Here is a 23,720-nt window from a genome sequence, read left to right as displayed (position 1 = left end):
ATTTTAATCAAAATGCAGCCCTAGACGCTACTAGTTTAATTAGAATTCCACTTTCTGACAACACCGAAAGTTTCTCCTGCAGGATGATTCTTACTCCTCAAATTTGTGAACATTTGAAAAGCTACATCTGACATTCTGTTCAGCAAATACCAAAACTGAACTGAAAGAACCCAATCTTGTCCTATGGGACCTTTGTTTATATCACAGAGTGCCTGCCACTTCTGCTCCAGGGAGACTGTGGTTGAGGTTGAGGTAGTACAGTTTGACAGTGCCTCTGCAGAGCTATGTGGGAAAGTCTGTACTACTCTTGACTTAAGTCATTCTTATCAGTCCCTCTTTCATAAATCAAAATTCAACAAGGATCCCATCTAATAACAAGATCTGTGTTTTAGCTTTCTGTATTGCACACTGTAGGGATTACTGTTAATTTTTTTAACCAAAATATTTATTATATTTTAGTCAGAACAGAATAAAAGCATAACACTAATATATAATTAAGAAAATATACTCTCAGCAACTGCAAAACTGCACCCTCCACCAAGACAGAAACATTAAAAAAAAAAAAAACCATATATATAATCCACACCATGGTTTAGTTAAAAACACACTTCACTGTAAATGAATGACAGCCATAACCTAGAGGCATGAATACATGCCTTCCAGATGTAGGGTGTTCCTGAATAGGAACAATATGTCCAGTAAAGTTGCAGGCTAGGCTACGTGGCAAAAGAAACTTGAGTTTGAGTCTCCTGTCCAACAGGACCCAAGGCACCTCTCTCATAGAGGTGATGAGCTGAAGCTCTAGGAAAGGAGGCGAGACAGACATTGTTACCATGGTGGACCCTGCTGGCAGGGAAGTGGTGTAAAGAGGCTCTTCTTTCCAGCTGTTGGCCACTTAGAAAACTTCAGTGTCCCACGCATGCTCTCTGTAGAATGGTGGCTAACCACGTGATTCAGGCAGAATAGGAGTTTTCAGTTTAAGTCTCCTGTTTCACATTATCTGCGGGGTTTGGATATGTCCTGGAGGAAATGACCTCAATCCCAAGGCATGAAAGAAGACAACTGATGTTACTGTGGAAATAAAGTGATGCTAGAGGTAGATCTTGCAGAATACAATCCTGGACTTCTGACCAGCAAAACCCAGTCCAGATATAAAACATCCAGGGCAGTAGGTACTCAACTCAGTCCTCAAGGCACACCCAGCGTCAGGTTTTTAGGATCTGTATGATAAATATGCATGAAAATAGATTTGCATACCAAGAAGGCCATGGATGAGAACCACTGATTCAGGGTGAGTGAATAGGTGAGGTAAAGGGGGATATGAGAATTAAATAAAAAATTCAAATCAATACGTTTTCATTTAATTAGTGGGATCACTCCCACAGCGTGTGAATAACAGGTCACAGCACTACAGTAAGAAGCTGCTGAAGAGCGGCTGCTCTGTGCTCTCTCTGTTCTCCTAGAAGGCCACATAGAATTTATCCATAGTGCTGATAATGTCACTGTTTCTTTCCAGTGCATCCAGCACACGTTGCATTACAGCTTCGGTCACATGGGGGCTGTAAACCTGTCGAACGCCAGACAAGATGTGAAGAAAATGGCAACCTTTTTCAGCATCTAATTAAAAAAAAAAAAAAGCAGAAATAGCTCTCAATAGGTGCATCATAATTTTAAAAAAGTATGCTCTACAAATATCAACTGATCTCAGCTTTTAAAATCTGGAGCTCTTCGGCCTCTCCGCATATTAATACTGAAGCTCACATACATGAAAAGTAAAGGACTGATAAAGACCTCGGATTGCAGACCAAACTATCAAGTACAGAGTCACTAAACTCCTCCTTTTTCATCCTCCATTTTTGAATCATAGTAACATACATAGTAGACGACGGCAGAAAAAGACCTGCATGGTCCATCCAGTCTGCCCAACAAGATAAACTCATATGTGCTACTTTTCCCTCTCTTTAAATAAAATGCCCAGTCTGGAAAGGCTCCTTCTCTGAAGTACACCTACCCTCAGTGTCTTTTGGCTGGAAGGAGCCATAGTGCCTTTCCTTTCTCACCAGGACAGGCGATCCAAACCTGATCTCCCATGCTACAGCGCTAAAGGGCCTGAGTCACAGGTTGGCCCATAAACCAACTTTTTCAATGGATCATATAGTATTCCTGATTTCAGAACTGGTTTACCTTGAAATACTTATTAGATAGAAGTAGCCCATCCCCTTTCCCTTATTTTTTTTAAACAGTTTGATGGTCAGTGTTATGTTTCAGTAACAATTTATGATCATATGACCTAAATGAAGAGACAACTTCGATTGTGTTGGCAAGAAACTAGTACTTCTGTGATTTACCTATACTGTCACTGTAACTCACCACCGGCCAACAAATTTTCTGGTCTCCTGAACACTGCTTCAAGCAGAAGTACATCCCTAGAGACTTATTTTTTAATTTTAGAGCAACTTTAGACATAGGTTTGAGGCTGTACTCTTCTTCCTCTTTCTGGTATCCCTAGAGCTCTCTCTCCCTCACTTCCTGTGTCATCAATTCAGCAGGAGCCCACTCACCAAAATCAGCACTCAGGGGTATGAATTCTATTCTAAGTTTTATATACCGCTTGTTTTCCAAAGGATTCACTGCAGTTTACAGGACTAAAATTCACTACAGTATATCACCATTGTTGTTTAACATATACGTCAGCCCTCTTGCTCTACTTATTCAATCACTGGGTATCAGTTTTTATTCATATGCCAATGATTTAATCCTGATTCATTATTTAAAACTGTTAGATCCTGACCTTACACAAATTCAGAATGGCGTTAAAGAAGTAGCTAGCTGGCTTAAAAGACATCTCAGTCTTGAATCCAGACAAGACCGTCACATCGTGGATTACAGGACGTGATACTGTTCCTGCTGTCATACCTATTCTATTTGATAAACCGATACCAACAGTGCAATCCTTTAAATATCTTGGAGTCATTATTGACTCTGCGCTATCCTTTAATGAACAAATATCTATGGCAGTCAGAAATTCATTTTATCATCTTTGAAGACTATGTTCAATTAGAAATTCAATTGATAAAGCTTCTCTATGTACGCTAACACATGCATATATCACAACATGCCTGGATTATTGTAATATTATCTATGCAGGGTTAACTAAGACAAACATAAAACGTTTACAGATGATACAGAATGCTGCAGCATATGTCATCTGCAGGGCTTCAAAATATGATAGTTACGCCACTTTTGTTCCAACTTCACTTCCAGTGGAAGCCAGAATAAAATTTAAAATCCTTACATTGACTCATAAAGCTCTATGTTTACTAATTCCATCATGTCTATCAAATCTTGTTTTGCCTTATTCACCTAGGCGAACACTTCGTTCACTCACAGATAATAGATTGATTATCCCATCGCCACAGAAGGCCAGATGGGAGTCTACTAGAAATTCAGCTCTCTTTTTTCTAGCCCCTTCTCTTTGGAATTGTCTTCCAAAACACCTTAGACTGGAGGAGTCTTGCATTCAATTTCGAAAATTATTGAAAACATACTTATTTCAGGATATGTTTGAAGATAATCTGCGATAAAAGGCATTAGTTGGTAGGTTGTATTAAATATGCAGGACAATTATGGGAAAATTAGGTTCTTACCTTGGTAATTTTCTTTCCTTTAGTCATAGCAGATGAAGCCATTATGTATGGGTTGTGTCCATCAACCAGCAGGGGGAGATAGAGAGAACTCAACTTTTCAGTGCCTCATGGCCAGCCAGCTCCACTGCCTCTTCAGTATTTGAAGCTTCCAAAGCAGTATGGCAAACCGCAATGGGAATAACATGAACTTTCCTCACAGCGAACGATGGCCCCTTATAACAAGGGCATGAACTCAAAAGGAGGGAATGAACACAACCTCCTGGAGGGAATAAACTCGTCCTCCAAAACATAAACTGGAGGGAATGGACTCATCCTCCTATAAGTGAACATGAATCCTGAAGACTGTTTTCCAACTTTCTCCCAAGGAAGGAACTTCAGGAAACAAAAACAGAACCTGAAACAGATTCACAGCATACAGACAATCAAACAGGGAGGGCTCATGGCTTCATCTGCTATGACTAAAGGAAAGAAAATTACCAAGGTAAGAACCTAATTTTCCCTTCCTTGTCATCAAGCAGATGAAGCCATTACGTATGGGATGTAACAAAGCAATCCCTATATAGGGTGGGAACAGGTCACACCACGCGCTAGCACTTGTGCTCCAAAACGCGCATCCCTCCTAGCAGCCACATCCAGCCTGTAATGTCGGGCAAAAGAGAGCTTAGAAGCCCATGTTGCTGCACTGCATATCTCTTGATGAGAGAGTGCTCCAGTTTCAGCCCAAGAGGAAGAGGAGTGTGGTAGCCGTGTTAGTCCACTCTTAAGGTTATCAATAGAAATCAAACAAAATAAAACATGGAAAAGAAAATAAGATGATACCTTTTTTATTGGACATAACTTAATACATTTCTTGATTAGCTTTCAAAGGTTGCCCTTCTTCGTCAGATCGGAAATAAGCAAATGTGCTAGCTGACAGTGTATATAAGTGAAAACATTCAAGCATTACTATGATAGTCTGACAGGGTGGGAGGATGGGGGTGGGTAGGAGGTATGCATGGGGACATCAAAGCATATCATTGATATTCTAACAGGATAGGTGTGGATAGGGGAGGGTGATCAACAGAGAAATACAACTTTATGGTTTATAATGTTTATGTCAGACTGTCATAGTAATGCTTGAATGTTTTCACTTATATACACTGTCAGCTAGCACATTTGCTTATTTCCGATCTGACGAAGAAGGGCAACCTTCGAAAGCTAATCAAGAAATGTATTAAGTTATGTCCAATAAAAAAGGTATCATCTTATTTTCTTTTCCATGTTTTATTTTGTTTGATTTCTATTGATAAGTCCAAGAGGAAGAAATCGCTCTGGTAGAATGCGCCTTAAAGGCTACAGGCGGAGACCGGCCGCAAGTATATAAGCTGAAAAGATAGTTTCTTTGAGCCAGCGGGCAAAAGTGGCTTTAGACGCTGGAGACCCTCTGCGAGGACCTAATAGCAAAACAAACAGATGATCATAGATCCTGAAAGAGATAGTAACTCGCACATACTGCAGCAGAGTCCTGCGCACATCCAACAGGTGCAACTGGCCAAAAGATTCTGGAAACTCCTCCTTATCAAAGGAGGGCAAGAAAATAGGCTGGTTTAGGTGAAACGCTGAAACCACCTTAGGCATGAAGGAAGGCACGGTCCGAACCGTGACCCCGGACTCTGAGAATTGCAGAAATGGGTCTCTACAGGACAGCGTCTGGAGTTCTGACACCCGTCTCGCCGAAGTAATGGCCACAAGAAAAACGGCCTTTAGTGTCAAATCTTTCTCCGATGCTTGCCGAAGCGGCTCAAAAGGAGAAGCCTGTAGGGCCTTCAAACCTAGCCCCAGGTTCCAAGCTGGACAGGGTGCTCGCACGGAAGGCCGGAGCCGAAGCACCCCACTAAGAAACCGTGCCACATCTGGATGAGCAGCTAAAGACACGCCTTCAACCTTACCACGAAGGGAGGCCAACGCTGCCACTTGCACCCGCAGGGAATTATAGGCCAAGCCTATTTGTACACCATCCTGCAAAAAGTCCAGAATCGGCGAGACAGGAGCCCGCATGGGTGTGATCGCTTTTGAAGCACACCAAGACTCAAACTGGCGCCAAATCCTGGCATAAGCCACGGAAGTGGAACGCTTGCGGGCCTGCAGGAGAGTGGAAATGACTGTTTGAATAGCTTTTGTCCCTCAATTGTGCCCTCTCAATCTCCATGCCATAAGACCAAAGCGGCAGGCGTCCTCCATGGCTACCGGGCCCTGTGACAACAGGTTCAGTACCAGAGGTAAAGGAAGGGGAGCCTCCACTAGCATCTGTCGGAGGTCCGCATACCAAGGCCTCCTGAGCCAATCCAGGGCGATGAGGACCACTTCTCCTGGGTGCAGCTCAATCCGCAGGAGCACGCGCCCTATCAAGGGCCACGGAGGGAACACATATAGTAGGCCCGGAGGCCAGGGCTGAGTCAAGGCATCCAACCCTTCTGAGCAAGGATCTCTCCGTCTGCTGAAGCACGGGACTTTGGCATTTGAACTTGTCGCCATAAGATCCATCACGGGCTTGCCCCATTTGGCACATATCTGCAGGAATACTTTGTCTGCTAGTTCCCATTCTGCTGGATCGATCTGATGCCTGCTTAGATAATCTGCTTGCACGTTGCTCTGACCTGCAATGTGAGCTGCCGACAGAAACTGAAGATGCAGCTCGGCCCAGTGGCAAATCTGTTCGGCCTGCGCGGCCAGTGCTCTGCACTGAGTGCCGCCTTGTCGATTTATGTAGGCCACTGCTGTCGTGTTGTCTGACATCACTCTGACAGCCAATCCTTCCAGGGTCACTTGAAAGGCCAGAAGCGCCTGAAACACCGTTTTCAACTCCAGGCGGTTGATGGACCACTCCGACTCCTCGGGTGTCCATAGACCCTGGGCATGCTTCCCCTTGCAATGTGCGCCCCAGCCCTTCAGGCTGGCATCTGTCACTACTAGACACCAATCGGGGAGCGCCAGCGGCATTCCTCACCACAGCATGTTGTCTGAGAGGCTCCACTCCATGCTGAGTCGGGCCACAGGGAGCCAAGAAAGTCTGCATTGATAATCCTGAGAAAATGGAGACCATCTTTGAAGTAGGGAATTACTGTAGAGGTCTCAGGTGCGCTGTCGCCCAGGGCACCACTTCCAATGTGGCTGTCATCGATCCCAGCAGCTGGACAATGTCCCAAGCTCGCGGGTGCGGCATCCTCAGGAGCAGACGGACCTGATTCTGAAGCTTGCACTGCCTTAGCTCGGGTAGGTATACATAGCCCGAGTCTGTGTCGAACCTGGCCCCCAAATATTCTAGAGATTGCGAGGGGGTCAAGTGACTTTTGGCCATATTGACGACCCAGCCTAGAGACTGAAGTACTGAGATCACTCTGGCTGTAGCTTGATAGCTCTCTGTTACAGAGTCTGCTCTGATGAGCCAGTCGTCTAGGTACAAGTGAACCCTGATACCTTCTCGCCTGAGCTAAGCAGCTACTACCACCATTACCTTCGAAAAGGTTCGGGGAGCTGTGGCGAGGCCAAAAGGCAAGGCCTGGAACTGGAAATGTTTTCCCAACACCGCAAACCTCAGAAACTTCTGGTGCGGGGGCCAAATTGGTATGTGCAAGTAATCTTCTTTCAGGTCTAGAGACGTGAGAAACTCTCCTGGCTGTACCGCAGCAATGACGGAGCGTAGGATTTCCATGTGGAAATGCCGCATTCTCAGGGACTTGTTTAATTCTTTTAAGTCCAGAATAGGGCGAAAAGACCCACCTTTTCGCGGCACCACAAAGTAGATGGAGTATCGGCCGTAGCCGTGTTCGGCGGGAGGTACCGGGGACACGGCCCCTAACTGAATCAGACCTTGAAGGAGGTGCACCACAATCTGAAGGGGAATTAGCACTTCTACGCTTTTCTTTATGCCAATTATCAGGGAAAATAGCCTCAGCGGCCAGTCCCAGGCCAGAATCCACCGGGGGGGGGGGGCGGGAAACAATAGAAGGGGCCTCAGACGACCCTTGAGGGAGAGCTCTTTTCAGCATGTATGCTTTATGCAATAATAACACAAAAATCAGGGGAGAAAAACTCGCCCTGAGCACCCAGATCCTGTCCGGGGCTAGCCGCACCCTGAATAGCCTCAATTCGAGGTCCCCCCCCCCCCTCGCCTCAGGGCTCTCCGTCTCTACGGAGGCTGCGCCATGCGGAGAATTCAAAATGGCGCTCGCCATGCTTGGGCTGACTCTTACACCTGTACAGCACGACTTACAGAGCCTGCTGCTGATTTGCGCTTGCCACACTGGGAACAGCGCTTTACATTCTCTGCAGCCATCGCCGAAAACGGCGGGAAAATTCAAAATGGCGGTTTCGCGCCAAAAACGCCCCGATCGCGGGCCCACCCCGGAGGAGTTAGAAAACACTCTTACCTCACCGGACCGAGTATCAGAGCTCCTGTCCCATAGAAGAATCAAAGGAAAACCTCTGTTCCATTTTTTTTTTTTAAACGCTGGGAGGAAAGCAGAGGTAATAAGAACTCCGGAGGCTCTGATGAGTGGGAAAGGCGAACCAATGTGCCTGCATCCACTGAGTGGGAAAGGACAGGGAAACGCAAGCTAATATGTCCACATCCACGGGGGCATGGGTAAGGCAGGGAAAGGGCTAACCTATGTGCCTTCAAAGTGAAGCTGCTTTAGCCTCTAACACCCTGGGCTAACAACTGGCAAGCCAGGAGCCACCCCCAGGCAGATTTTTGATGGCGCTCAAAGAAGCTGGAGTCACCCTGCTTGGGGAGATTGAGAATACTGAAGAGGCAGTGGAGCTGGCTGGCCATGAGGCATGTGAGAAGTTGAGTGCTCTCTATCTCCACCTGCTGGTTGATGGACACAACCCATACGTAATGGCTTCATCTGCTTGATGACAAGGAAATGACGTTACAAAGTAGTATATTTAGAACAATTAGGAGAAAATACTTTGAGGCATATTTTCAAAGCACTTTGGGAGGCTAAGTTCCATAGGTTTCTATGGAACTTTGGGAGGATAAGTGCTTTGAAAATGAGCCTCTTTGTCAGTCAGTGCATTGTTAGACTCTGGACTTGTACGGTTTCCAGGAGGAAACGTCTATAAACCACTATTGGGAAAGTAGAATAGAAACTATCTACTTGTGGGATCCTGCCAGGCGCTTGTGACCTCGAGTGGCTGCTGTTGGAAACAGGATACGAAGCTTGATGGACCTTTTATTTATCCCACATGGCAATTCTTATGTTTTTATTTCTATGAGGCGCAGGGTGGCCAGAGGAACAAACCAACATGAACAAATGTCTTTTCGCACCATCACTGCTGACAGGCCCTTACACTAGAGCATACTGTGTAACTGCTTCTGGGCAACAAAAGGGTTAACCTTTGGCAGGACTTATCTGGGAAGAAGTAGCTTCTACCCATGCAAGTCCCACTTATTGGGTCCATACCTGCTACTACTACTATTGAAAATCCAGATCGTCCACCTTGCAGCTATCAGGGGAGGTCCAGAGGTAAATTTTCCACTTACCTGGTTAGTGGCAATATTCAGTCCACTAACCAGGTAACAGCCCAGGTAAAATATCATTAGTGCCTAAATAAGTACTGGCAGATAAGTTATACCCAAATATTCAGACCTGGTCGGTACCCAGATACAAGCGTGAATATCTGGATATAAAAAAATGTGGCAGTGGGCATTTAAATCAAACACCACGGCTGAAAATTGGCCTCAAAGTGTACAAATGAGCAACACAATCTTCAGTTGTGTAAAATAAAGGACTCACATCTTTGCCTCTTGCAGTCTGCTTGAATGATGCCGATAGTGACTTCGTGTAGCTCTTTCTTGTAGTCCGTCACCTAGCAGGATGAAAAAAAGCATCATAGAAATCTTCAGACTCACAAGTCTTAAGTTATTTTTACACCTTAACAGCAGTGCTACTAACAGCAAGTATCGAAAGCAGCTCTGGATTTCAACTCTCAGTATGCTTGATGGATCTGATGAAGGAACCTATGTGGTCTCAGATGCTATTGGATGGAGGGTGATTCTCAAAGCAATTTATTGCATTATCTGTACATTTGAAAACTGCCCTTCCTCAACCGCACAGACTTTTAGCCTCCTAAGCATTTTAGGAAGCCTATTTAGGTTGGTGAGGATTATTATGTACGTAAATCTGCTAAGAGTTTCAAAAAGAAAGGGCATGCCTATTTTTGCTTTGAAAACTGGTACAAAATTCGTACATTAAAAGTAGCTAGGGATGATTGAAAATTGGTCACATTCCCCTGAATTCCATAAAAACCCTAAAAAATTGTGCACAAATTTACGTGCACAATTTAATTGAATGAGCCAATTAGCGCTGATAATTGGGTGCTGATAATCCATTACTACCCTTTCAATATCTCCCAAGCACAAATCAAACTTTTTGATGTGTGCCTGGGAGATATTGGAAGGGTAGAATTTATGTTAATCCCCGCAACGCCTTAAGTAATTTTGTCCAAATCTAGGTGATTTATCGAATAATCCATTACTAGCACTAATTCAAATTAGTTGCGGGAAATTTTACATGCGGCTCCAAAAAGGGGGCACAGCCATGGATGGATCAGAAGCATTCTTACAATTTATGTACGCTGTTATAGAATACGGGGGATCTGAACCTAATTAAGATGTGAAGATTTACACATATCCAGTGGTGTGCTGGAGCAGGCTCTCACAGGCTCGCAAGAGCCGGTTGTTAAGTTTTTAAGAATTTTGGGAGCCGGTTGTTAAAGTAGGGCCCTCCATTGCTACTTTAACAACTGGCTCCCAAAATGTGGGCTTGGGCCCCTTGCTGAATTCTCTTTTACTTTGCTGGTGGGGATGCTGAGCCCTGCCAGCCAAGTAAATAGACTGCTGCTGCTCCCAGCTCCTTGTTCCCAGCTCTGAGCAGCAGGCTGGGACTTCTCCAGCATGCTGCTCAGAGCAAGACGTTGGGAGTGGTGGCAGTCCATTTATTGGTTGCCAGCAAAGGTATGCCTAGAGTGCCCGCACGAAGGGAGGGAGGAGAGAGAGGCAAGTGTTGCTCTCCCCCCCCCCCCCCCCCGGCCACCCCTGGCCCTTCCAACTGCAGAGCTGGCTACGTCCGGAGAAAGAGCCTGTTAAAATTTTACCAGCACACCCCTGCACATATCCATATAAAAGTTAGAAGCCCGATATTTAAAGACATGGCATTCTTTAAAATGTCGGCTACTATGTTTAAATCATCCACATATATTTAATGCCACTATTCACAGAAACACCAGTACTGAATATACATAAAGGACCAACTTCTATAAATAGTGCCAGAAAAAAACCATACTAAGCAGCTTCGAAAGGTGCCATTTATAGAATACTAGTAAAAAAAGCCCCGTTTCTGATGCAAATGAAACGGGGGCTAGCAAGGTTTTCTTCAGAGTGTGCATGTGGGAGTGTGTGTCCCTGCCCTCTGCCCTCTCTCCCTCCCCCTCCCCCCTTGGAGTCCAGTCCTTCAGTGTTAAGTTTCCTGCTGTTCTGTGTTACAGAGAGAGTGAGGGCATCTCTCTCCCCTCCCCCTCTGAGTCCTTCACTGTTACAGAGCGAGGGATTTCGTGCTGTGCTGTTTTCCTTCACTCATGGGTAAACCGGATATCTCTGGCGCTTCACACTTCAGGCTGGAGGCTTCATAGAACGTTGGTCTTGCCTTTTATATATATAGATGCTTAGCACCAGGACTGGTGCCTAACTTTAGACGCGAGGGATTACATCAAGTAAACCCTGGTGTAAATCCTTGCATCTAAATTAGGCACAGATTCCCCTTATTCTATAGTAGCATGCATAAACTGTATGAATGCTCCTAATCCACCCATGACCCTGCCATGGCCGTGTCCCCTTCTTGGAGCTGCATGTAAAATCAAAGGTGTTATAAACGGATAAAAGTCTAACAATATATGTTATTACATAAATGAGTGACATACCAAAGTTGTAGCAGCATATATATCTTAGATGTAGATGGGAAGAATGAAAATATTGGGGTCTGTTTACTAAGCTGCACTATCAGCTTTCACGCGGCATTGCCAATACAGCCCATTCAAAGTGAATGGGCTGTGCTGGCACTAGCGCACAGCCAGCCGCGCTACCGGCTTAGTAAACCCCAGAGATCATGACTTAATGCTACATAGGATTACAATTAAAGACATCAAAATATTCATATAAACAGTAAGTGATACAGACAGTGCCGTTTTTGCTGTCTTTATCCTACCATGTTTTTCTATGGTTCCGCTTTTAACTATCACTTATATTTGTTGGTTTCTTACTTCCAATTCATCCCTTACCTCATGTCATTTTCTGGTTTATCATTACAGGTATTTTGTTTGCCTTACATTCTGTGGTTCCATACCACGTTCACCACACACTGAATACAGGTACCTTTGTATATCTTTATTCTTCTTATCGTATACTTTTTGTCTCTTTTCACGCCGCACAATCTTGCCCCCTGTTCCTTTTTCCGAGATGCTGGTTCATCTATGGTACATATTTCTCATACTTTGCATGTTTTGTTCGTTCACAGAGGATGTTCTTGGTGGGTTGACTTTTCCCTCCATTTTTATTCCAACATATATACTGCCACATTTTTTGTCATTTATTCATATAATACATGCATGTAATTCTTAAGCATACTCATTATCAGGTGTCTGTATAATTTACTGTTTATACTAAATTCAATTAGTCCAGGAGGTCTTAACAGGGAACTAGACTGGGGTTCCTTACATGTATAAGTTGCTCTCATTGGTTCTCTGGCCATTGAAGTTAAGTTAATTAAGATATTTAACGACATCTGCTGGTGCCACCATATTATAGACTAGTAAAAAAGGCCCGTTTCCGAAACCAATTAAACGGGCGCTAGCATGTGGCTTTTTTTTTTGTGTGTGTGTATGTGTCACAGAGTTATTGTGTGTGTGTGTGTAGGTTGTTGATGTGTGTCTTTTTTTTTTGTTTTTTTGCTTGGGGGGTTGGGGGATGTGCTGTGCTGGTAAAGTGGGATGGATTTGTGTGTGGCTTTGAGGGTGTGTTTCTGCTGTGTGTGTGTGGTTTTGTCTGTCAAGGAGGTTTGTGGAGGGGGGGGGTCTTTCTGTTGGTAAAATGTAAATGTGGTTGTAGGGGGGGGGGGGGTCAGCCTTTGCTGAGTGGTGGATTGTTTTTTCCGGGTTTTTTTTTTTTTTTTTTTTGTGTTGTGCTGAGGCAGCAGTGTTTTAGATGGGCAGAAGGTAGAGGAGCACTTTCTTGGTCTGTCGGTATTTTTTGACCGTTTCAGGGCTGCTGTAGGGGAACGCTGGAAGAGAAATGTGCTATGGGAAGCAGCGCCGTCTTTTTCCGTTGGGCTGGGGTTCTGGGCATCCTGGAGGTGGGAGACGGCTTGCCTGAGGACGGGGATGGTTGTTTTAAGTTGGCGGAAGGGAGAGGAGCACGGTCTCGGGCCATCGGGGGGTGATCCGGTATGTTCGGTCCATTTCAGGCTGGCTGCAGGGGAATGCTGGAACATTTATGTGCTGCGGGAAGCAGTGCCACCTTTTTCCGGGTGGTCGAGACGGCTTGGCTGGGGATGGTTGGGCACGGCCGCTTCGGCAAAAGGGGAAGAGGAAGGGGGTGGGGAGTTACCTGCAGCCGCGTAAGAAACCGGGTATTCTTTGTTTGTTTTGTATTATTAGTTTGCATTTCTGTTGAAGAAAGAGTGGATGCCTTTCGAATGATGGAGGTGGTGCGTCGGTGTGCGGTTGTTTTGTTAGTTTAGCAGCCAGTCTCCAGCGATTCCTAGGCAGGGAAGGAGTAGGGAAACACGCTCAGCATGTTCCTCCCCCTTCCTTGGTCACTGTTTGCTGCTGGCTGGGTCGTGGGTAATCCTTCCAGCTGGGCCACAGCTTGTCCTGTTCGCCCATGTCCCAGATGGTGAGGGGCACGCTGTTCACTGGCTCCACAGTCTTCATGTCAAGCGAACCCAAATATAGTCTGTGCTATAGGCCCTCCGGCACTCTTCAGTACCGGCATTAGGCATTTTAAAATTCCCCCCCCCCCCCCCCCCCCGGTCTATTTTTGCACATACCCACAGCAGGAATATTCTTCTCTCGTTCAAGCGGTGGTTCTGTGCTCTCCGTGCTGCACAGATAATGAGCCGTTCTGCTGGTGAATGCTCCTCCCTTATTGCCACGTAGTTTCCTCTGATAGGTCCGTCTTACGTCGCCTAGCGTTGCCTGGGAACGGTTTTGTGATGGTCCTTTGTGTTTCAGAACGTTGAGGGTATTTTTTCTGATTGGTCCGTCATGCGAGGACGGGGCAGAGAGACATGGTCAGTGTTGTGGCTTCACCACCATGAACTGACGAACCCTTCAGGGAGTGACTGAGTGACTTCAGAACATTGTCTTCAGAATGTTGAGGGTGAATTTTATTATAGTAGATAGTGAAGAGAATGGCTGGCATGTGGCGAAGAGGTAGGACACATAGTGTGATCTCAGTATATAATACTGTAAGAAATAGTGTTAGTTCTCATTATAATTTTATTGTTTTTAGGTCCACACCCTGATGCAGCTAGGGTTTAATACCCCACGAAACATGGTCCATGTAGGCAGCTGATCTGAAAAGTCAATATAAAAGCTAAGTAGTATAAGTGAGTTTTACAATAGTTTGAATTAAATATATATATCGCAGATCAAATAAAATGAGTTTATCTTGTTGGGCAGACTGGAGGGACCGTACAGGTCCTTATCTGCCGTCACTTACTATGTTACTAAATAAATGAATGAAGTTTATGAAAAGTACTCTGACTGATGAAGAGGCAGGCGAATCATGAGTTGTATACCCATGTGAAACAAATCGCTGCTGAAGTCATGAAAAAAAGTACGAGTCATTAGAGTGCTGAGTAATTGTTGGATGTACTTGTGAAAAGCTTACACTCATATATGAACATTTGACCTATTTAATTGGACTCATTTATGTAATAACATATATTGTTACAATTTTATCCATAACACCTTTAATAATTAGAATATTGATGTACATTCATTATTTGTTTGTATAATTCACTGTTTGCATGAACATTTTTGTGTTCGATCGCATTTTCATATCAGAGTACCTATTTGACTGTTTTTTTAAAATTCGTTCTCATGTTGCATTATACTTTACATAAATTTGTTAAATTTGTATATCCCATCCACTTCGCAGTCCTTCGCCAGTGTATTTTAGTCCCCTGGTTATATATATTTTTATTTTATTTTTTCCACCCCTCACCATACACTATGTTATTTCCTGTCCATTTACTGTTTTGAATGTCAGTAAGTGCTCATTAGGTATAATATTCTTGTTGCCTTTTTATTTTTTTAAGCCATATTGTATAATTAGAGATTTGTTTGTTTTTTAAACTTTTACCAGACACAAATTTATACGTGCACTTGTGTTTATTGAGGTTTATTTTCAACATACTTTTAGGGCCCTGTTTTCTAAGCTGTGCTGTAGGCGTGTTAACTTTTTAGTGCGTGCTAAGAACTAGCACACGCTAACGCTAGAGACACTCCTATATTCCTGGGTGTTTTTAGTGTTAGCGTATGCTAAAACTTAAGTGTGCCTACAGCGTGGCTTGGTAAACAGGGCCCTTAATTTTTTATCAATTTTGTTATGATCATCTAATTGTTTTTATTGTATGTATATTGGGTTAGACTCCTGAGGTAGGTGCACTTTGTGCTGAAACATGATTCCGTGTCAACAAGGTGTATTCTAAGAATAAAACAGTGTGTGTGATCCATATCTGACTCTTGTGTTTTTGGAAGTGCTATTTTCTTTTACACTACTCCCTTGACTGCTCCTTTTATTGAGAACGAACTGGACATGGGTAAAAAACACTCTTTGCCCATGTCCAGAAGGGTAAGGGGATAGATGAACAACATTTCCAAACGGAAGCACGATTGAATATCCAGCACAGGAGGGAGTCATTGCCAGTCCCACTCAGGATGCCACCTGCCTTGGAGCCAGCCCTGCCAAGTGCTTTCATACTCTGTTTCTATCACAGTTGCATTCAATATTAAATTTCCTCACATGATACACTTTGTCAGAATTGGGCAATTTCTGGAAAATTACTCCCTTCTCCTGCAGCAAACCCAAGACATCCCTAAAGATATGGTGAACTTGCTTAGAAGTAGAGCCACAGCTAGAATTTTCCTGTAAAAATAAATAAGAAAAAGAAATACAAATTGTGCACAAATGAAATTATATTACAAGAACAATGTACCTCTCGTGTCTGAAAGATAACCTTACCACAGTCAATGCTAAAACATTATACCCCAAATTCTATATACTGCGACTTAAGTTGCGTGTGCAAATCAGGTTGTATTCCGATTAGTGTGTGTAACTTAATTATCTTGCCATCAGTGCCAATAATTGGTATTTGCCACAAAATGCCTAGCACCTGCCTGGGGTTAACCCCACGGCCACCTGGAGGATCTATCCCCAGCACTGCTCAGGCCCACCCGCATCTGGGCACATGCTCTATACTAGCACCCTCCTCCCACCGACTGGGTCCCGCTTGCCTCTGGGCTAGTCTCCCACTCTCAGATTATTCCCCATTTCTAGGACACTATGGCCACACTCCAGGGGGTCCCACAGTTCCTAGACAGCACCCACAGACACAAAAAACACAAACCAGGATTCTTAGTCAGTCCAGGAATGCAAAACTAATAAACCTGTTTATCATAGAACAGAAAACGGTGAAATCAGCAAACAATAACAGGAAACTGAATATGGCTCAATTATAAAATAACTATCTAAACATTTGTTATTCCCTGAATAGCACCTGGGGAATTCAGGAATTTAACTGTTCAAAGCCATGAACAGCATCTCAGGACAGAGATGTTTCTCCTCTGAACCCCCACACTGAGATTAAAGAAATATCCAGACAGTACCCTCCAGGGTAGATTTGAAGTCCAGAACCAATCAGAGCACCAACCTTTGAAAATATCTGGCCAATGATACCGGAAGTTCCCCCTTTCTCAAGGCTAAATTGGAAAAGAGAAAGTAATCTTTCCTGCAACAGCTTTAAAACTGCTGGCTAATTAGAAGAAATACATTTTCATTAAGTTATTTATTTACAATTCACAGGCCTGAATTAGAATTTACACACACAACTTTCTAAGCATATTCATGTAAAGTGAGGCACGTAAATTCTAAGATGCAGTCTGGAAAAAGGAGTGTGGTCATGGGCATTTCAAAAAATTGTGTGTGCTGCTATAGAATACACCTGCTCTGCGCCTAACTTAGGCAAAGGCATTTACACCACGTTTTACTGTTTTCCACAACTATTTTAGCATGTGCTGTTGTGCTCAGTGATGGTTAAATACTGGCACAACCAAATTAAAGGTGCACTATCTGGTTAGCACTCATCTTAATAAAACGTACACATGGGATTCTACTGCTGGTAATGTAAAGGTAGGTGTCGCATTGTTCATCTAGCATTAAATTTTGAGTCACCTACAAAATAATAGGACTAAATCGAGGATCTAAAATATCTCACAGTCAAATGAAACAATAATCCTCTCTACAGTGAGTACTATCACCAGTTCCAAACCACTACATTATGAATTCTTCTAGCTTTTTTTATATTTCTTTTCTAATTCTTTCTTTTAAAAAAGGAGGAAAAAGTCTCAACAGACTCTACTTGGGTCAAAATGCCTTCAGCATACACAAGTTCTTCCTGTCATCACTGGCTAAAAAACCTTCATTACTCTTTTAATATACATAGTCCATCAATTTTCTTAAAGAAACATAATTACCTAAGTATTGCCACACTGGGACAGACCAAAGGTCCATCAAGCCCAGCATCCTGTTTCCAACAGTGGCCAATCCAGGTTACAAATACCTGGCAAGACCCCAGAAAACAAACAGTTGTCCATGTGTAAGTCAGAGTTCTTCCATTCAAGGAGGAAAAACGCCTCAAAAACAAGCCACTCCCACAAATGTAAATGGGGTAAAGGCTACAAATTCATCATCACAGGTGCTTCTAAAACCTCCTCATTTTAAAACATTTTTTCTAATGCTAAACAACAGAACTGCTTTGCCGAGTAAGCTATAAAGTTTTACTTAACTTCGGCAGACTGCAGACTTTCTCCTCCCAGACCGTGATTCAACAGTTGAATCACGGTCTGGGAGGAGAAAGTCTGCAGTCTGCCGAAGTTAAGTAAAACTTTATAGCTTACTCGGCAAAGCAGTTCTGTTGTTTAGCATTAGAAAAAACCTTTTCAAAAAATGTTTTAAAATGAGGAGGTTTTAGAAGCGCCTGTGATGATGAATTTGTAGCCTTTACCCCATTTACATTTGTGGGAGTGGCTTGTTTTTGAGGCGTTTCTCCTCCTTGAATGGAAGAACTCTGACTTACACATTGACAACTGTGTTCTGTATTTATAAGTACAGTTAATGAATGGAACCAGTTTCCTCTTGATATCTTTAGTTTATAAGACCCCAGAAAACTCAATACATTTTATGCTTATCCCAGAAATAAACAGTGGATTTTCCTCAAGTCAATTTAATAATGGTCTATGGACTTTTCCTTTAGGAAGCCGTCCAGATCCTTTTTAAACCCTGATAAGCTAACCGCCTTTACCACATTCTCTGGCAACGAATTCCAGAGTTTAATTACATGATGAGTGAAGAAACATTTTCTACGATTCGTATTAAATTTACTACTTTGTAGCTTCATCGCATTCCCCCTAGTCCTAGTATGTTTGGAAAGAGTAAACAAACAATCCATGTCTACCCATTCCACTCCACTCATTATTTTATAGAGCTCTATCCTAGCTCCCCCTCAGCCGTCTTCTCCAAGCTGAAGAGCCCTAGATGCTTTAGCCTTTCCTCATAGGGACGTCGTCCCATTCCCTTGCTCATTTTCGTTGCCCTTCTCTGTTTCTTTTCTAATTCCACTACATTTTTACTTAACTTTGAAAAATGTTTGGACGCTCTCTGCAGCTGTTCTACGGCCGACAATGGCCAAAGTTTCGATAAACTGCTTCATGGTCCGGGGAGCATGGAGTTCAGGTTTGTGCTCCACAGACCCTGAAGCAGTTTATCGAAACTTTGGCCATTGTCGGCCATGGAACAGCTACAGAAAGCGTACAAGCATTTTTCAAAGTTAAGTAAAAACATTTCTTTAAGAAAATTGATGGACTATGGGGCTCATTTTCAAAGCACTTAGACTTACAAAGTTCCCCAGTAACCTATGGAACTTTGTAAGTCTAAGTGCTTTGAAAATATATCTATATATATATTAAAAGAGTAATGAGGAGGTTCCTTAGCCAATGATATCAGCAAGAACTCATGTATACTGTAGGCATTTTGGACCAAGTAGAGACTGTTGAGGATTTTCCTCCTTTTGTTAAAGAAAGAATTAAAAAAGAAATAAAAAAGCTAGAAGAATTCATAATGTAGTGGTTTGGAACTGGTGATAGTACCCACTGTAGAGATGATTAATGTTTCATTTTACTATTAAATTTTGAGTGCCTATCATAGTAGAAGCCAAGAGTTTTCTTTACATAAATTGTGTAGGAAGCAGTAATATGAGGGATTTCTTCCTCTGTGCATGAATTTTGGGTTCTGGAGGAAAGTGCAATCTGTGGCCCCTTGAGGCATTCACAGTAAACAAAAATGCCCCATGTAGTTGTGAATGAAGGCTGATGGTACCATAGTAGCCCAATAAAGTACAGTTCCATTCGAGCTAGAAGGGCAAAGGAGCAAAAGAAAAACTGTCAGACCAAAAAAAAAAAAAAGTAAAAAAAAAAAAAAAAAGGAGGGGGGGGGGGGGGGGGGGGGGGGGAGAAGAAGAGGGACTCAGATAGTTTCCTTTGTTTCTCTTAGCTTAACAGAAATGGTGCCAGCTCTTGAACCACAGCATTCTGTCAGAGAAGCAACCATAAATCTGTTATAGAAGAGTTCTCTTCTGTCTTGTGGCTAGTTTGGAAACTGGTATCAGAGCATTAATCTGGTTAGGTTCTGTTTTTCATATTTGTCTGTTTTCTATGGCTCTTTATTATTGGCAAGTCCTCCCATTGATGGTTTCCTGCAGCAGCTCAGACGTAGATTCTGCAGCAAGGATTTGAATATTTTTGGTATCATCACTTTTTCTAAGACTGAGGCAGTTTCACAACACATTTGCATGTGTTTATTTGGTTCAATTTTATTCCATCTTTCCTAGAGAGCTCAAGATGGATTACAATTTTAACTGATCATCAATCCATAAAGTTCTCACACAAACATATTTGCATGGAATTTTATACAGAAAACCACATTTAGAATAAAAAGTTTCCTATAAAAAAACAAAATTATTGAGCCAGCTGGTGGCTAAAATGGAGGAATAGCTGACCACAAGGGAAGCATGGTTCAAATCCCGCTGCTGCTCTTTGTGATCTTGGGCAAGTCATTTAAGTCTCCATTGCCTCAGGTACAAACTTAAGACTGTCCCCCAGATTCTATATAGGTTGCCCAAAGTTGGGTGGCCAAATTTGGGTGTGGAGTCCAGATGTGCATGCAAACTAATTAGTCAATTGGGTGCCATCAATTAATTGGAGTTGATTGGCACTAATTTGGCCCTACACCCTATTCTATAAAGCTGCATGCCCAAAATGTCTTGCATGCAACCCAAAAGGGGGTGTGGTCATGGGAGGGGCATTCCAAATATTTAAGTGAAGTGTTATAGAATACCAGGGTTACATACCCAAATTGCATGCCAGGATTCACACCAGGTTTCAGCTGGCGTAAGTCCTTGTGCCAAAAGTTGGGTGTGGGAATTTACTCTAAGCACTATTCTATAAAGGGTGATCAGCCCAGAGTGCCCTTTACAGAATAGCTTGGATTTTCCCTGACACCTAAATTTGAGCTCCGTTTACTGAATCTGGCCGTGCAAGTCCTCCAGGGACAAGGAAATACCTACTGCGCCTGACTGCAACTCACCTTGAGCTACTACTGAAAAAGGTGTGATCTAAATCCAAATAAATGAAATGGCAAGTTGTGTCTACTTCCATATAGAAGTATGCCATATGCATCGCCATACTGGGACAGACAAAAGATCCATCAAGCCCAGTATCCTGTTTCCATCAGTTAATTCATGTCACAAATACCTGGCAAGATTCCAAAAGAGAGAGTAAAACAGGTTTTATACTGCTTATCCCACGAATAAGCAGTGGATTTTCCCAAGTCCACCTTTATAATGGTTTATGGACTTTTCTTGTTGGAACTTCACACCTTTTTTAAACCCTGCTAAGCTAACTGCTTTTACCACATTCTCTGACAATGAATTCCCGAGTTTAATTACATATTGACTGAAGAAATATTTTTTTTCTGATTGGTTTTAAAATTTACTACTTAGTAGCTTCACTGCATGCTCCCTAGTCCTTCTATTTTTTGAAAGAGTAAACAAATGATTCATGTTAATTCATCATTCCACTCATTATTTTATGTACCTCCATCATATCTCCCATCAGCTGTCTCTAAGCTGAAGAGCCCTAGTCGCTTCAGCCTTTCTTCAAAGGGAAGTTGTCCTATCCCTTTTATAATTTCCATTGCCCTTCTTTGTACCTTTTCTAATTCTAATCTTTTTTGAGATATGGCTACTACTAATAATCATTTATATAGCGCTACTAGACATACGCAGCGCTGTACACTTGAACATGAAGAGACAGACCCTGCTCGACAGAGCTTACAATCTAATTAACCATAACTGCACACAATATTTGAGGTGTGGCCGCACCACGGAGTGATACAAAGACATTATAATATTCTCAGTTTTGTTCTTCATTTCTTTCCTAATAATTCCTAACATTCTATTTGCTTTTTTAGCCACTGCTGTACACTGAGCAGAGGATTTTAACACATTAACAATGATACCTAAAATCCTTTACCTGGGTGGTGACTCCTAATGTGGAACCTTGTATCATGTAGCTATAGTTTCAGTTTCTCTTCCCTACATGTTGAGAATTCTGTGTAAATGCTATTCACAGCTCCTGGTGTGTGTGTGGGGGGGGGGGGGGGGGGGGGGGGGGGAAGGGAGAAGAGGGAGTTCCACGAGACGGATCAGCTTTGGCTCCGTGTTCAGCAGAGGGAATGCAAGTTGGATGATATGGAGGGAAGATCTAGACATAATGATTTGTGACTGGTGGGGCTTTTGAGTCTTTGAAGGATGTGGAGCTTGTGAGTACATTGGAGACTTGGCTTACTCAATCTCTGCATTTGGAATCTCTGGAGGATCCTTTTTTAAGTGGGCCCGAAGGATGGGCTTCAGGAGTGGTGGACTTAAACATCCTTGTGTAGTTGTCTTTCGTGTTTTACAATTAACGCATAAGCAAGTTATTCTGAAGGCTTTTTGTAGTGGGAAGTGTCTGGACTAAGATAATCGAAAAGTACTGTGTTTTCAAGACTATACAGCTAAAGTGCGCACTCAGCGCAAAGCTTTAGCTCCCTTGTGTACTGAGACAGACATAGGGGAAGCCATTGCTTGCCCTGGGATCGGTAGCATGGAATGTTGCCATGATTTGGGTTTCTGCCAGATACTTGTGACATGGCTTGGCCACTGTTGGAAAAAGGATACTGGGCTAGACGGACCACTGGTCTGACCCAGTATGGTTACTCTTATGTTCTTATTGAGTTTTGGAATTACAGTATAAGCAATATTAGTTGAACTCTCTCAACATGTGACTCCTTGTTCAGTGCTTTTTATTTGTGTACCACAGGAAGGAAGAATAATAATTTCACCCTAGTTTCTGGAATAATGATGATTCATTATGGTGGGATATGTGGCTCTCTATATATTGTTCTTGAGGGGTGCATTGGTACTGGTAAGGTGAGGGGAGTTTACATAATAAATTCCCATTGAGTATGGGACACTAGATTAAGGTTTGGGTTAGGTTTGGTATTGGGTTGGTGAATGAGTAAGGGAAAACCCCCCAGATTCTACATAGTATGACTAAAATGGTACATGCAAATCTGGTCATTTCCTGGATTTGTGTGCATAATTTAATTACTTAACAAGCCAATCAGCGCCGATAATTGGCACTTAAGCTGCTATTAATACTAATTGGCATTAATTAGAATTTATGCACACATGATGCATGTAACTTCTAATGCATGCTGCTGAAATAGGCAGATCATGGGCATTCTGAAAATCTACACGCATGGTTACAGAATACACCTGCTCCGTGCCTTAGGCACTGGTATTTAGACCAAGTTTTACTTGGTGTAAATGAACACACCTAGAGTTAGGCGCAGGCATGGCTGCTAGGCATAATCTATAAACCATGTCTAAATCTAGGAGTGTTTTATAGAACACATCTAGGTGCAAATATTTTCGGCACCAAGTTTTCAGGTGCCACATATAGAATCTAGTTGAAAATGTGGAAGCTAGAACAATGATTTGATTGCTTGGTGCCATATGTTTATGTTTTCTGATTATATTTGATATGTTTACTATTATTCGAACTCTTGATGTTGTATTGTTAGCATTCTTTTTTTTTTACCTTCAATATAAAAAGTTAAAAAAAAAAAACCCAAAAATGAAACATTAAACAAGAGCAATAACTACTCCTAATAAATCCTAGGGCATTTGATATAAAATAAGTCAATAGATTCTAACTAGAGAAGGACTTTACTATTTTATGCCCTGCTGAACACTGTGGAGATGATCAACCACACATGTATTTATATTGTAGACCCACTTAAAACTGGTCCAAGAAAATCAGCTTAATCTTACGTTTACCTTATTTGATACTATCTTAAGAGCCAGATCTATTACTTGGAATCATTATCACTGGCATTAGTTCTTGTAAAGGCAATGAAGATGGAAGAATACAATTTAGTCACAATACAAATGAAATACAACAAAGGTTCACAAACTTCTGCTAGGTGACCCCTAGCCAATCAGATTTTCAGAGTATTCTCAATGAATATGTATGGATAAATATGCGTACAATTTAAGTACTACAAGCAAATGTATCTCATACATACATATCTCGTATAAATTGAACGCTGTGGAATAGAGTGTGGATGAAAGAGGACAAGATTTAAGAACT

The 23,720-nt window shown here is 42.6% G+C and overlaps 1 protein-coding gene across 5 annotated transcripts in view; it reads right to left on the bottom strand.

Annotated features, from left to right (window-relative positions):
* Window positions 1-1,345: 1,345 nt before the first annotated feature.
* Window positions 1,346-23,720, bottom strand: part of STN1 (STN1 subunit of CST complex) — a 101,161-nt gene continuing 78,786 nt past the window's right edge. For 4 of the 5 annotated variants that reach the window (XM_030202791.1, XM_030202793.1, XM_030202792.1 and 1 more), the window contains 3 exons: window positions 15,715-15,837; window positions 9,428-9,500; window positions 1,346-1,617 (listed from right to left, as the gene is read on the bottom strand). In XM_030202791.1, coding sequence (XP_030058651.1) covers window positions 1,460-1,617; window positions 9,428-9,500; window positions 15,715-15,837 — 354 coding nt within the window. In that variant the 3' untranslated portion in view covers window positions 1,346-1,459. The remainder of the gene's footprint in view (window positions 1,618-9,427; window positions 9,501-15,714; window positions 15,838-23,720) is intronic. The other variant, XM_030202794.1, reaches the window with a different exon arrangement.

Source organism: Microcaecilia unicolor, chromosome 5 (genome assembly GCF_901765095.1).
Source record: "Microcaecilia unicolor chromosome 5, aMicUni1.1, whole genome shotgun sequence".
NCBI classification, from domain to species: Eukaryota; Metazoa; Chordata; class Amphibia; order Gymnophiona; family Siphonopidae; genus Microcaecilia; species Microcaecilia unicolor.
This window is presented reverse-complemented; position numbering and strand designations above follow the sequence as displayed.